The sequence below is a fragment of the Myxocyprinus asiaticus genome, chromosome 17 (assembly GCF_019703515.2).
Source record: "Myxocyprinus asiaticus isolate MX2 ecotype Aquarium Trade chromosome 17, UBuf_Myxa_2, whole genome shotgun sequence".
In the NCBI taxonomy this organism is placed as follows: Eukaryota; Metazoa; Chordata; class Actinopteri; order Cypriniformes; family Catostomidae; genus Myxocyprinus; species Myxocyprinus asiaticus.
Window position 1 is genome coordinate 1,455,852 of NC_059360.1, and position 13,308 is coordinate 1,469,159.

The 13,308-nt window shown below is 37.0% G+C and overlaps 1 protein-coding gene and 1 pseudogene across 2 annotated transcripts in view; one reads left to right on the forward strand and one right to left on the reverse strand.

Annotated features, from left to right (window-relative positions):
- dph6 (diphthamine biosynthesis 6) overlaps window positions 1-7,301 on the forward strand; it is a 108,295-nt gene extending 100,994 nt beyond the window's left edge. For both annotated transcript variants that reach the window (XM_051723208.1, XM_051723209.1), the window contains exon 15: window positions 5,340-7,301. In XM_051723208.1, the coding sequence (XP_051579168.1) occupies window positions 5,340-5,458 (119 nt within the window). In that variant the 3' untranslated portion in view covers window positions 5,459-7,301. The remainder of the gene's footprint in view (window positions 1-5,339) is intronic.
- A 385-nt stretch (window positions 7,302-7,686) lies between these two features.
- Window positions 7,687-10,105, reverse strand: LOC127455409 (zinc-binding protein A33-like; annotated as a pseudogene).
- Window positions 10,106-13,308: the final 3,203 nt, after the last annotated feature.

A 13,308-nucleotide genomic window follows, 5' to 3' on the forward strand; every position in this document is an offset into this window, starting at 1 on the left:
AAATCTCATAAAATCACCTCATGAGAGCCGCCACACACTTAGAAAAATGAGACATTGATCAAGTGGACACAGTTGTTGTTTGAAACAATCAATTAGTGTTTTAAATCTGGTCCAGCACTGATATTCAGGCCTGACTGAAACTTATTACAGGAAATGAAATTATAGTGCGAGATGATGAATAGAAATGAGCACAGTCTCGTCACGGTGTCTAGACCACACAACTGTTTGTTTGTCTTTAAAATGATGTGATGACGATCCAGAAGGGTTTTTACGAGCACATTCAGCGTTGTCAGGATCGTCACATGGTTTCCAGCAAACTGCAGCCGTGATTTAATGTGGGGATTCTCAGAAGTGTCTTCGTTCTGGACATCAGTTAAAGGGATAGTTCATATAAGTTATCTCATCATTTACTCGCCCTCATGTCATTACAAACCTGTATGACTTTCTTCCAGGGAACACAAAAGGAAATATTTTGGAGAAATGTACTGGCTGCTCTTTTCCAGAGAGTTGTAATGAATGGAGACTGACGTTTTCATGCATAAAAAAACATAAAATCACCCTAAAAGTGTGTCTAACGAGCCAAACGATTGACCAAAAGAATTAAGTTATTCATTTAAAATCTCCCCTTACTATTAAATTAGCATCAAGGACTTGAAAATAAATATGTATCTTCTTTTTTAGAATGATCATATTCCAGAAACGGCATGGCTCCTAAAAGTCATCGTGCAGACATTGTCATGTGTCCATATGACCTGGTCATGTTACATATGTTCAGACACATTTATTGACCTGTCACAGTCATTAGATCTGTTGTCCCGACACACACACACACAGAGTGCCACAAGCAACTTCAGGGGTCACAGCCCGCCCTCACCCCCAAAATATCACGGGAGATATTGAGAAATTTGCCCTCAAACGCTTGTTCTGCTGCAGGGGCCGTTCACCACAGTATGAAGCACAGGTATGATGCTGTCTTGTGTTCGAGTCTAGAAGACTGAATATACTGTAGTTAACAGTGATTTAACTGCTCTGTGGACTGAATTCACTCAATTCTCCTCGATAATCACCTCTTGATGGCGTTTCTGTGTGATTGGCTCCAGTTACTGCTCTCTCAGTCTGTTAGCCACATTATTTCCTCACCCCAGTGTAAATGACTGAATTTCATGAGTGAACGGCCACAAATGACCCAGTCGTTTAGCGGTTAATATGAAGTGGTTTGAGATGTGTGCTTGCAGCACTGGCTCACGGCCCTCACTGACGTGCCTCGGGTCACACCAGCACAACACTATCAATGGAAATGACAAAGATTTCAAGTTTTTATTTGAGGCATTATAGAAAGAACAGAGTTTCTGTTGTTTTTACTTGTTTTTGTGGCTTTTACACTTTTTTCCCCCTGTTCAAAATCTGTTTAAAGCAACCTAAGGTGGTTTGCTGTTTTTCACTGGTTTGGCTGGTCTGATTTGATGGTTTGGAACTCAACATGTCTGGAGAGTGTTTGTTACTACTAGGCCATTACTACAAAAATCTGCTTTGCACTTTATAATCACCACAGTCACACAGGTAATGCAACTGATGTCCACATGATTTAAAGAATCGGCCAGTAAACATGTAGATACATATGTGACACTAAAATAATGCAATAAACATAAACAAAATTAAATGTAACATAAAACACATGAATGAACATAGTTGTTGTGAAAAATACGTAGAAACTATTTAAATAAAATATTATCAAATGTGGGCATGCAGGGACTTCTGGGAACACAGATTAATATATTTTTCCACTGTAACGAAGGGGTGTACCTGTTCTGCACCGATGTTTAGGTATGTAGCACGTGTCAAATGGACGTCCACATGAATGGCCGGACCCAGGGTTTCCCAGCAGAACATTGCTCAGAACATCACACTCCCTCCTCCAGCTTGTCATCTTACCACAGTGCATCCTGGTGCCATCACTTCTCCAAGTAAACGACAAACACATATACAACGTCCACATGATGTAAAAGAAAACGGGACTCATCGGACCAGGCGATCTTCTTCCACTGCTCCAAGGTCCAGTTCCGACGCTCACGTGCCCATTGTAGGTGCTTTTTTTTTTTTGGACAGGAGACATCATGGGCACTCTGACCGGTCATACGCAGCAGGGTGCGATTCACTGTGTGTTGTGACACATTCCTCCCGTAACCATCATTAAACTTTTCTGTGACTTGTGCCACAGTACACCTTCTGTCAGTTCAGATCAGAAGGAATAGCCTTTGTTGCCCTCGTGCATCAATGAGCCTTGGGCACCCAACACCCTGTCGCTGGTTTGTGGTATGTCCCTCCTTGGACCACTGTCAGTAGGTACTCACCACTGCTGACCGGGAGCACCCCACAAGTCTTGCCGTTTCAGAGATGCTCTGATCCAGTCGTCTGGCCATAACAATTTGGCCCTTGTCAAAGTCGCTCAGGTCTTTACTCCTGCCCATTTCTACTGCATTCAACACGTTGAATATGAGAACTGATTGTTCACTTTATATCTAATCTACCCAGACCTTGACATGTGGCCTTGTTAGGAGATGATCAATGTTATTCGTTTCACCTGTGAGTGGTCATAATGTTTTGGCTCATCAGTGTGTGTGTGTGTGTGTGTGTGTATATATATATATATATATAATATTATTATTATTATTATTATTATTATTATTATTATTTTATATATTTGTTTTTTACAATAAGAACACCAGTAACAGTTTTTTTGTTTGTTTTGTTTTTACTGTAGCATTTTTAAATTCTATAAAAATAAATATGAAGTGTAGTTTTCTGTTTTATGCAATCAATGTCCAAAAGTAACTTTTTGCCACACCAGCTAATAGCAGGTGAATTGAGAGAATGTACTGGCCCTAAATTTCTTATGAAGCTGTATTTTGTATTATTTTTATTATAAAATGAATTTGGGAATTATGCTGTCAGTCAGTGCAGGTGATTGTGTCACATATATAAGATGAGTCTGTCTCTCAGTGAAGCAAACACATCAACACACATTATGATTTTGTTTCTTATAGTTTAGTTTTGGTGGTTTAATGTGAGAAATATTTCACATATGTGTCACCACATAGAGTTCTGGGAAAAAAAATCGTTAGGAGTCCTAGATAAACTTCTGATCAAACATTTACTTGAGCGAAAAAGTTTGATATATATTTGCAAATCATGAGATATTTTCAATAATAGACGGTTTGCTTTGAATTGTTCACATCACTAACATCAGTAAGAGTTACACTATTGTTCATTCAGTTAAATCATGATTTGTTGTAGTTCCTATTCAAGTTTGAAATATTTTATCTACTCACCAGAGCATGTTAATTTGGGCCCTGCTAACTGAGCACATGATGAAAGTCTGACATGAATTATTGACTGATGAACTATTATAACTTGTGTTTGGTGTGATCTCTGTGAACAGTGCTGTTGTCTGCGGTTCATCTCATTTAAATGTCCAACATCCCCAAGACCTCCACAGGACATACTGTAAATACTGTCATGAAAACACAATGATGAAAGGCTTTTCAACATGAACACTTTGAGTCTGCAGTCGACATTCTGAGTGTGTTCTTAACGAAAGAGATTTCAACTTTCTGTCCCAAATTTAATATCACAAGTTCACATTTGTCTGATTGTCTTCTTCACTTTCATAGTTTACACAAGTGTAGTTCACAAATGCACAGTGAGCTAAATAAAACCCATTATTTCCAATGCTGCAGGTTAATAAATCTAATTGGTGTTATGAAGGTCATGTGACAGTGTCTTGTAATATGACAGGATCCTCCCAAACAAACTTAACAACTACTGACAACCAACCAATGAGAACGCCTCGCACATACAAGCGTTGTGTTCAGTTGTAAAGTGAGTAATTACACTGTTATAAACAGCAGGCTCCAGTCTGTGCGAGACATATCACATGACCACGATTCATTTGTTGACTGAGTGAACATCAGAAGAACTGTCTTGAATTCCCTCCTGCATTTACAGACGTTCCCTCAAATGGAATTTCGATCAATTCTGTGAGCTGATAATCTGTTGCTAATGGCTAACTAAAGATTTTCTCGTCCTCTGTGTATACACACGTGTGTTTAGTATCGTGCTGTCCGGCCCTCCGTTGACCAGATGTCCACACGGCATTTGAGCGCAGAGCTACAAGCTGTTGTGGATTAGAGCGAGTCAATAATTTTAGAATACTCGTGTGTTCTCTGGTTAAGGGTTAATTGCAGTGCTGACCGTACAAACCGTCTTTAGAAAGCACAAGGACAATTGACTGTGAGCACTCTGGATTTATTTGAAGTGTGTGTGTCACTGCGGCAGAAATTAACTTTTTGTTAAAGGAATATTCCGGGCTCAATACAAGTTAAGCTCAATCGACAGCATTTGTGACAATTTTGATTAGCAGAATTGTTTTATTTTTTTTTAAAAGCACAAATGTGTGTTCCAGTGAGACACTTACAATGGAAGTCAATGGGGTCAATCCATAAACATTAAAATACTGTTTCAAAAGTATAGACACAAGACATAAACAATATGTGTGTTAACATGATTGTGGTGTGATAAAATCACTTACTAACCACATCTGTGTGAAGATATATTCAATTTAACAACTTCATTACCATGATGATGTGATTCAACAAACCCTAAAACCCTGAAATGACTGTAAAAATGACAATTGAAACAACTTTACAGCTCAAATAATACACAAGTTTTAACAGAAGAATTAATGGAAGTGCTTTTATAAAATTATAAACTTCATATTTCTGTTTAAACCCCATTGACTTCCATTGTAAGTGTCTCACTGGAACACAGAGGTTTTTTATAGAAAAGGAGGGACGAGTAAAAATAAAATTTTGTGGTAATCAACATTATGCCACAAATGCTGTCGATTGAACTTAACTTGTATTAAACCCGGAATATTCCTTTAAGTTTACAGTAGATTGAAACATTTAATTGTAGTCTGGATTGCTGTGGACTGTAGGACGGTTAAATGTTATAGAAATAAAACAGTGTATTGACTTCTAATACACTGAATTATTTTATTCATAATTATATTTATTATTATATATTAAATTGTGTTTCTCAGCAGATATTGATAAAAGTGATTAATTTCTCGTCATCTCATGTAATTAATTCAATTAAACATATGAATCGATATGTACAATTTGTCCTAACGCTGTTATTGTGTATATATGCAGTATATCTCTGTTCTTTTCTTTTTTTGTTCTGTGCTGTGAGCAAAGCAAAAAATGAGCAATATAAATGACACAAAACAAATCTCTCTGGTGGTGTTTTCTTCATTTCTGCCCTGTGTGTGTCTGTAGGGTTCGAGTGTCGCTTGAGGAGCGTTCTGGAGCGGTCCAGTCCTGCTGTAGTTCGAGTCCCTGTTAAAGATCTGCCGGACCGTGTTCTCCTTCAGTTCTCCTGCTGGCTCAGTGTGTAGAATTCTCCAGAAGAACTCATGAGTGACTCATGTTGACGTCAAACTGAAGAAAATCGAACACAGTGTAACATCTGTGAACATGTTCAAATCACAGTCACAGTGTTGACATTAATGAGTTCAGGTGCATTACTAGCGCACAGACAGACACGGGGACAGATTATCAGTGAATACTTTTAACATGCTTTTTTAAAAAGCATCCTGTGGTTGCTGTTTACTTGCATTGAATGGAAGAGACACTCTGTTGTTCTTTTATATTCTCCCATCTGAAAGATAATTCCCAGCCTTCAGATGAATGTCTGGGGTCACACAGTCTGTCTCTGCAGGATGTGTTATTACTGTGTTATTATTGTGTAATGGGTTGGAAATGTGAACGTCTGATTGCTTCTATTGATCTGGTGAAACTCTGTTTAATAAAAGAGGACTGATCTACACAGCGCTGACAACTTTACAAACTGAGAGAGAGACGAGTCTTTGTCTTGATATACTGTATATGATATTTACTATGACTCTCCAAACAGAGCATCCTTATTCCTGGGAGTGAGCAGATAGATTGGTCAATACATAAAGCTGTCCAAGAACATAACACCAAATAAAAAAGTAATCACTGTGGCATCAGTTCAACATTTGGAAACAGCACAGTTCAATGACAGCCTTCGTCACACAGTTCCCACAGCGATGGAAAACCTGGAAATATCAGGGAATTTTAAAATTGAGATTTCCAGGCATTGAAAAGTCATGGAAATGTGTATAATGCATATGCATGTTTCTAGTGTTTCTCTACACTAAAAGTACCTCATTGGCAGGATATTGCTCTTTTGTAGATTAAAACTTGGTCACATGCCATAGTGATGTCTGATTTGTGAACGAATTGTTCCTTTGACCCAAAACGGTTCACAAGTTGGTGTGAATGATGCATTACTACTGTAAATCTGTATCCAGTATCACAAATGACAGGAGATTCAGCAGGACAATAACACTGAAACACAGACAACACAACGCTGACATGAGTTTAAAAGAAGTTGAAATGTGACCCTGTACAAATCTGGACTAAAAAAAACAAACATTTGAGCTCCACAGAGACGGAGAAGAGATGAAAACAAAGAAACTAGAAAGTCAAACACACCTCTCCATTTTTAGAGAGTCTGAACTGAGATATTTCAGAGTGTTATTGTGTAATGTAATCATTTAACTTCTGCTGTGGTATAATGTCAATGACGTCATATTAATTCAGTTTTGAAGGACGTTTATAACACACAGTTAGAATATGAAGGAAATTCATCTCTGGATCTCTTGATTCTGTGAATGAAAACACACGTCTTTATCTATCTTCATATAACAGACATGCCACAGATATGATAGTTTTACTAGGTTTTGTTTTTTATGTATTTTTACGCTCTGAGCTGCTGTCTGTCTCACATACTCACAATAATTCAGTGCCACAGACAGATAAAACATCAGCTGCAGCATCACGTCACCACACACTCATCTCTGTGTGTTTCAATAATCAAGAAATATATTCATTCATTCATTTGACTCATATGTAGCTTATGAAGGTTTATTCAGCCTGTTAGGTCATTATTAGTGCTCATATGGAGGATATCTGTGATGTCAGTGTTATAAAGTTATTCAGAGAAAATAAATGATTAGAGATGTTGAATGTGTATGAACTGTATTCAGTGGAGTGTGTCGCCCTCATTTGGTCGCTGTGAATGATTCTCTTTATATTCTGGATTAATGCACAAGTTTAATGTGTTACATGGATATTTTATTATTCTAAAAATGTTCCTTTGCATTTGTTCGTGCTGTCAGTTTGTGTTCAACATAAAAATGGGTCAATAAAATATCTTGCGTCTTCATTTAAAATCTCATGAATCATTGTGAAGAAAAGGTGATTTAACAAACTGATTATAAAATATCTTTTATAAAAGTTGAATTAGGTAACTTATTACAAGCACTTTTATCAACTTGAACTGTTTTGTTGATTTGTCAAGGCATGAATGTTTGTTCAGCACATTTAGAAATGCAGAAATAATGAATGTCATTGTGTCATCCTTTCAAAGACTACATGAAGATTTGACTGTAAACACTGAAATAAGATCAACTCTGAACCATGTGACATGCATAAACAAGTTTTTAATCCTTATTTAATGCCGTTATCATTACTAACACATAATAAAACATACACATAATATATTAGACGATGACAAACACTGATTCATTTGCTTTAACATTATAACTCTGTGAGCTCCTGAGACTCGATTGAATTGATGACATTTAGACATGTGAATAGATTTCTGCCACAGTGGTTTACACAATCTTTCTAGTGGACACACAATAATACTTCTACTAAATTAGCAAAGGAACAAATCTTTTTGGGGAAGCTGTATTAAAATCCACGTGGCAAATCATCAAGAAAAACCTGTAAATGCCCCTTTAGAATCATTGTGCCACCAACAATATTGAAGTTTCTTCATGATTCAGTCCCTTTATGATCAACTCTGCACAGATCATTCATTACAGAAGTCTGATAATCATATGATATTCATTTATAATATGGTCCCACTATCTTTTATTCTTGTTATTGATTTCTTTCATGTGCTGGTTGTTAACTGATGAGATCTTCAGAGGGTTAATAGGGTTAGTATCATAACTATAAAAGAATGGAAAGAGTGTCTCTGTAGTTTCAGGATCAGAGAATGACACTTTTCCTCTTTCATAATGCAGCTGAACTCTCACACGCTCAAGTTTCTCTTTAACTGTAAAGATAATGAAGAATATTTATTCTCTGAGTACTGCACACACCAGACACCGGTGTTAAAGAAAACATCTCCTTTCCTCTGGTTTGATGCTGTAGTTATTCCAATAGTCCAGTATGTATTGTCTCCATCCTCACATCCCAGCAGTGTGTTCCTGAGTTAAAACCCTCTGAACCCAGAACACACGAATATCTGTCAAATCTCTCTGGATTATCAGGTAATGTTTGTCTGTTCTCGCTGTATCTCACACTGGTCAGATCATCAGACAGGATCAGACATGTATGTGCAGCGTTTGGATCCAGAATCACAGGAACTGATGAGAGAAAACAATCAACAGCTGCTCTTATCGTGATGTGAATATAATTATCAAGAGTCAAACATTTCATACGAAGAAATACACACAGAGGATCTCTTTACAACACAAACATGGAAATGTCTCGGACAAATACAGAAACTGTTGACATCTCTGCTGTGATTATTCTCTTTAGTATCTGGTCATGTTCACTTGTGGCTCTTCATGCTCTGTTTATTATTTTTAAAGTATTTATTGTTCATGTCTGACATGTTTGACTTGTCTCTTTGATGTAAATCTTCATGAAGAAAGGATCGTTCACATGATTGTAAATATGATTGTATATCAGAACTCGTATGATCCTCAGTTACTTCAAACACTCAGAGAATCTTGTACCAACATTTGTTTGTATTTTCTGTAAATCTTTCAATGTATTTCCAGCACAGATGTTTGGCAGACTCACTCTTGTGGACAATGTCTTGCATCTTCTTCCAGACTCTGAATGTCAGGTTGCCCAAGTAATGTGGCACATGAATGAAAGCTCCAGAAGTCATCTGTGGATCCGGCTGTGAGCTCTGGACTCTGGAAGAACATTCAGGAGTCAGTACTGCAGTGACTTTGACTTCACAGCCATAGAGAGGAGACACTTACCTTTCCATTGTCACATTAAAGTTCTGCAAAAGATCAATAAGAGCAGAAATCAATGATGAGAGTTTGACTGTCACCTTTAGAAATGAGACGTCATCATTGGCTTTCATCATTTCCTCCATGTCTTTGATTGTGTGTGAAAGAGCTGAGATGTGTGTGTTCATCTCCTCAAGCTTCTTCTTCATCATCTGACTCTTCTGCTCCTCTTCCTCTCTCAGTTCAGTGATTGTAGCTTCTTCTTCATCTCGGAGAAACTCATGAAGCTTCTTAAACTCCTCTTTAATCTGACGCTCCGTGTGCTCATCTTGAGTCTGAATCAGTTCTGCATTCACACACATCACATGAAACTGTGTTGGAAATGTGGAGTATTTGACTCTTGACTGTTTTATCACACTCTCATTTGTGTTTGAGTTTCTCTTGTAAAGACTTCAGTGCTGTATTGAGTTCCTCCTAGAATTTAACAAAGTGAAAACCTGTGAGATTTCAACATGTGACTTGTATATACTGTATGTTACATACAGTTCTCATATGTTCATGTATTTCACACAGTATGAGCTAAATGGTGCAGAAAAACACTCTTCTATATTTCTCTCAGTGCTTTGTTTGCAAATGAAACAAGTTAAATTGGTCCTACCTTGTAAGATGGAACAACTTCACTGATGGGGCGAAATTTGTGATTGACGTGTTTCTCTGAATCTCTGCACACGAAACACGTTTGAGTTTCTCACTGTGTAAACTGCAGATCTCCTCACACCCTGATGAACATCTCTCATTTCTCTCCTTCAGGAACGACTCGCATACGTTCTTTAATGAAATACTCACAGGAGGTTCATTCTCCTGCAGATTTCCAGAACTGTGACGACACGACAGAAGAACAGGAACCTTGAAGATTTCACAGCACACGGGACAAGAAAGATCTTCCACAGAGAGTGAATCCATTTCCACTGATTGTAAACGCTCCAACGATCTAAACTTTACTTTCACCTTCTGTTTAAATGTCGGTCTAAAAAATGAATAACCATTAAAATCACCAAAGTGACATGAAAGAGAGAAATAATGACGTGTGAGGGGGAGGAGCTTCTGATGTCACAGTGGACTTGTCTGTCTGTTGGTATTTACCTCTTTTGGTATTTGTAAGGAAAGTGCAAGCAGTGAACAAAGAATCAAGTGTTTAAGATTACGAACCTAAACTTTTCACACATTGAATTATAGTTCAGATGAATTAGTATAATGCCAACTTTACACTGCAAAAGTGGCACAGAAACTGCTTCCTAAGTGGCATATACAACAGAAAGATGCATTTACACAGACAGTTTAATGCCCCACTGATGTGGCATTAATGCACTTAAACAAAACATTACATTATTAGAAATAATCTGATTCAAATTATGATTTAAAGATGAAATTATGAATATAAAAACATGAAATGATGAATAAAATAAATGTGAAAAAAAGGAAATATAAATAGTAAAATATCTGCATTTCTTAAAGTCTGCACGGGCATTAAAAGCAGTAAAAGCCAGAACTGGAAAATTGCCCTCTCTTTTTTCCTTCTCAGAATGAGCAGTTCCAGATTTTCACAGGCATGAGACAGTGTATGCACATGTAGAGGGAACACAAGTTACATTATGTTAAAATTAAAAACATAAAATATAAATATATATACATCATGGGTCTGTTGAATGCTTGATTCTGATTGGTTGACAGATGTTCTAAGGTGTGAAATTATTTTTCAAGTAAATGCACGGCTATAAAGTAATTCCAGGTCTTGACCGCATAACAGTTCCATATCACTTCAACAAATTATTTCAGTTATTTCAAAGAGCTGTAAAGTCAACCACAACAAAATAACCAATTAAAACAAAGATACTGGTTAAGTACATCATATAAGAATGACAAACAATGTCTATAATATCCTACATTTATTTCAATATTATTGAAAAGTGTCCTTGGGCTCCCTCTCTTTCTCTCTTCCTCTCGTACATGCTACCACAGCAAAATAAGAGGTGCAACTCCGCTGCGTGTCTTGACCGCATTACCACCTATGGTGTGCATTATTTTTCAATAATTTAACGGTCCATCATCAATTATTCCTTACATATAAAATTGGTAAATACCAGCACTCTTCATCGATGTGTAGTTGGGGTTCCAACTCTGCATGTCCATTCTCAAATTTCTTGCTCATGAAGTCACAAAATGCAAAAAGTTTTTCAGCTTATGATTCAGTGAGGCGAGCCGATTGCTGGCTTGTTCCTTATTGTTAGGGAGGCGTTGCTGTGGGCTACAAAATGGAAATGGGGCAACCCAACTTCTTGACTCATCCTGATGGAACTCTTAAATGTAAGGCGCTGTATTGTCTGCTACATTCAACATCTCAAAGAAAACTGGTCTTGCCAGAGACTTGTTGCTCTGATCATCTAAGATGGCATAAACTCTTTGCTTTTTCTGTGGCTCATCTTTTGGGTACACGTTCACCAGACAGATCTTTGCACAGGATTTTTCTCTGCCAATATCTCCATAGACCTCTGTGCAGGTGGATGTGGCAACTGAAGGAGGAGGTGGTTCGTATTCACTTTTTAAACTTTTCCGATTGGATGGATATTTCCTTTTAAGGCCATTCGTAACCTGCAAAGTTTAAACTTTTGTTTTTGTGCAGCAGTTGATTGACAGGTGAGGGGTGGTGCTTCACTGCTGCTGGGACGCATACAGGATGGATTAGCGTTTACACCTCAGATGTGATGTGATCACATGTGTTTCTGACCACATTCATATGTGAATTTTGTGATCCGATCACAAAATGTTTTAGACCCTATTTAGACCTGTATTTACGGCTGATCACATGTGATAGGATCACCCGAAATGCATCTTAATACCAGGTGGAAACAGGTCCAGTATGACAACATGTGGGTGAAAATAAAAGATGGCTGCTAATGAGGTTAGAGGTCAAACACCCTGACAACAACATTAAACAAAATACAGGAAAGTACCACTTGGTGGCTCTAAAGCCTTAACCAAGGGGATCAGAACAATGTAAACTCAGCAAAAAAAGAAATGTCCTCTCACTTTCAACTGCTTTTATTTTCAGCAGACTTAACATGTGTAAATATTTGTATGAACATAAAAAGATTCAACAACTAAGACATAAACTGAACAAGTTTCACAGACATGTGACTAACAGAAATGGAATAATGTGTCCCTGAACAAAGGGGGGGTCAAAAAAATCAGAGTTTATATACATTTCGTTAGGGTTGTCAACAGTAAGCAGAATGCAAAAGGGGTAGTTGAAGCACTCAGTTGGTTAGGAAAATGTGCCTGCTCAGACCTTTATAAAGTTTGCCAGAAAGAATGTTTTAAATATCAAATTATGCATATAGAAACATGAAATGATAAATGAAATAAATATGAAATTATGATTACAAATATGAAATTATAAATTCTGTATGGGCATTAAGTTAATGCCAGAAACAGAAAATTGCACTCTGCTTTTTCCTTCTTCAAACGAGTAGAATCAGATTCTCAGGGGTGGGGTTATGATTTCAAAGGCCTTAAGCAACTGTCCAGCCAGGGCCCCCTTTCAGTGTATAGCCAGGGAAAATTAGTGATATTATATCATAATTTCAAAATAATTTCTAACATCCATTGTAGTCAAGTACATTCAAAATATTAACCCTAATCAAATAAAAATCTAGATAAAGATAATGAATGCAAGTTTTCCACAGTTTTTCCACTAAATGAACACAAAGAAAAATGGTATTTAATTTATAATATAATAAATATAATTGATAAGCACCAATGCAGTAATTAAAAAAGCAATATTTACCTACATATACTGTGTATATATAAAAAAAAATAATAATAATTCTTGTAAATTAATAGGGTGTGCGAAAACTACAACTTATATTTTCTATCAACTTCTATAATTATATTTTGGAACCCAGATGAATATTTTTATAACTGTTCAGTCAAGCTTATTGTCATAATATGATACTGAGTAGAGCTGTTCAGCCATAATGTCAATTTGTAGGCGAACACGGAAGTCTAATTCACCATGGGTTCCCTCTGGATTTTCCTGTTGGTTTTTATGATGAGGTTTTTGAACTTATGAGTTTGTAATGATCAGCCGCATCGACTATGCAACACAAGATAAAGTGAGG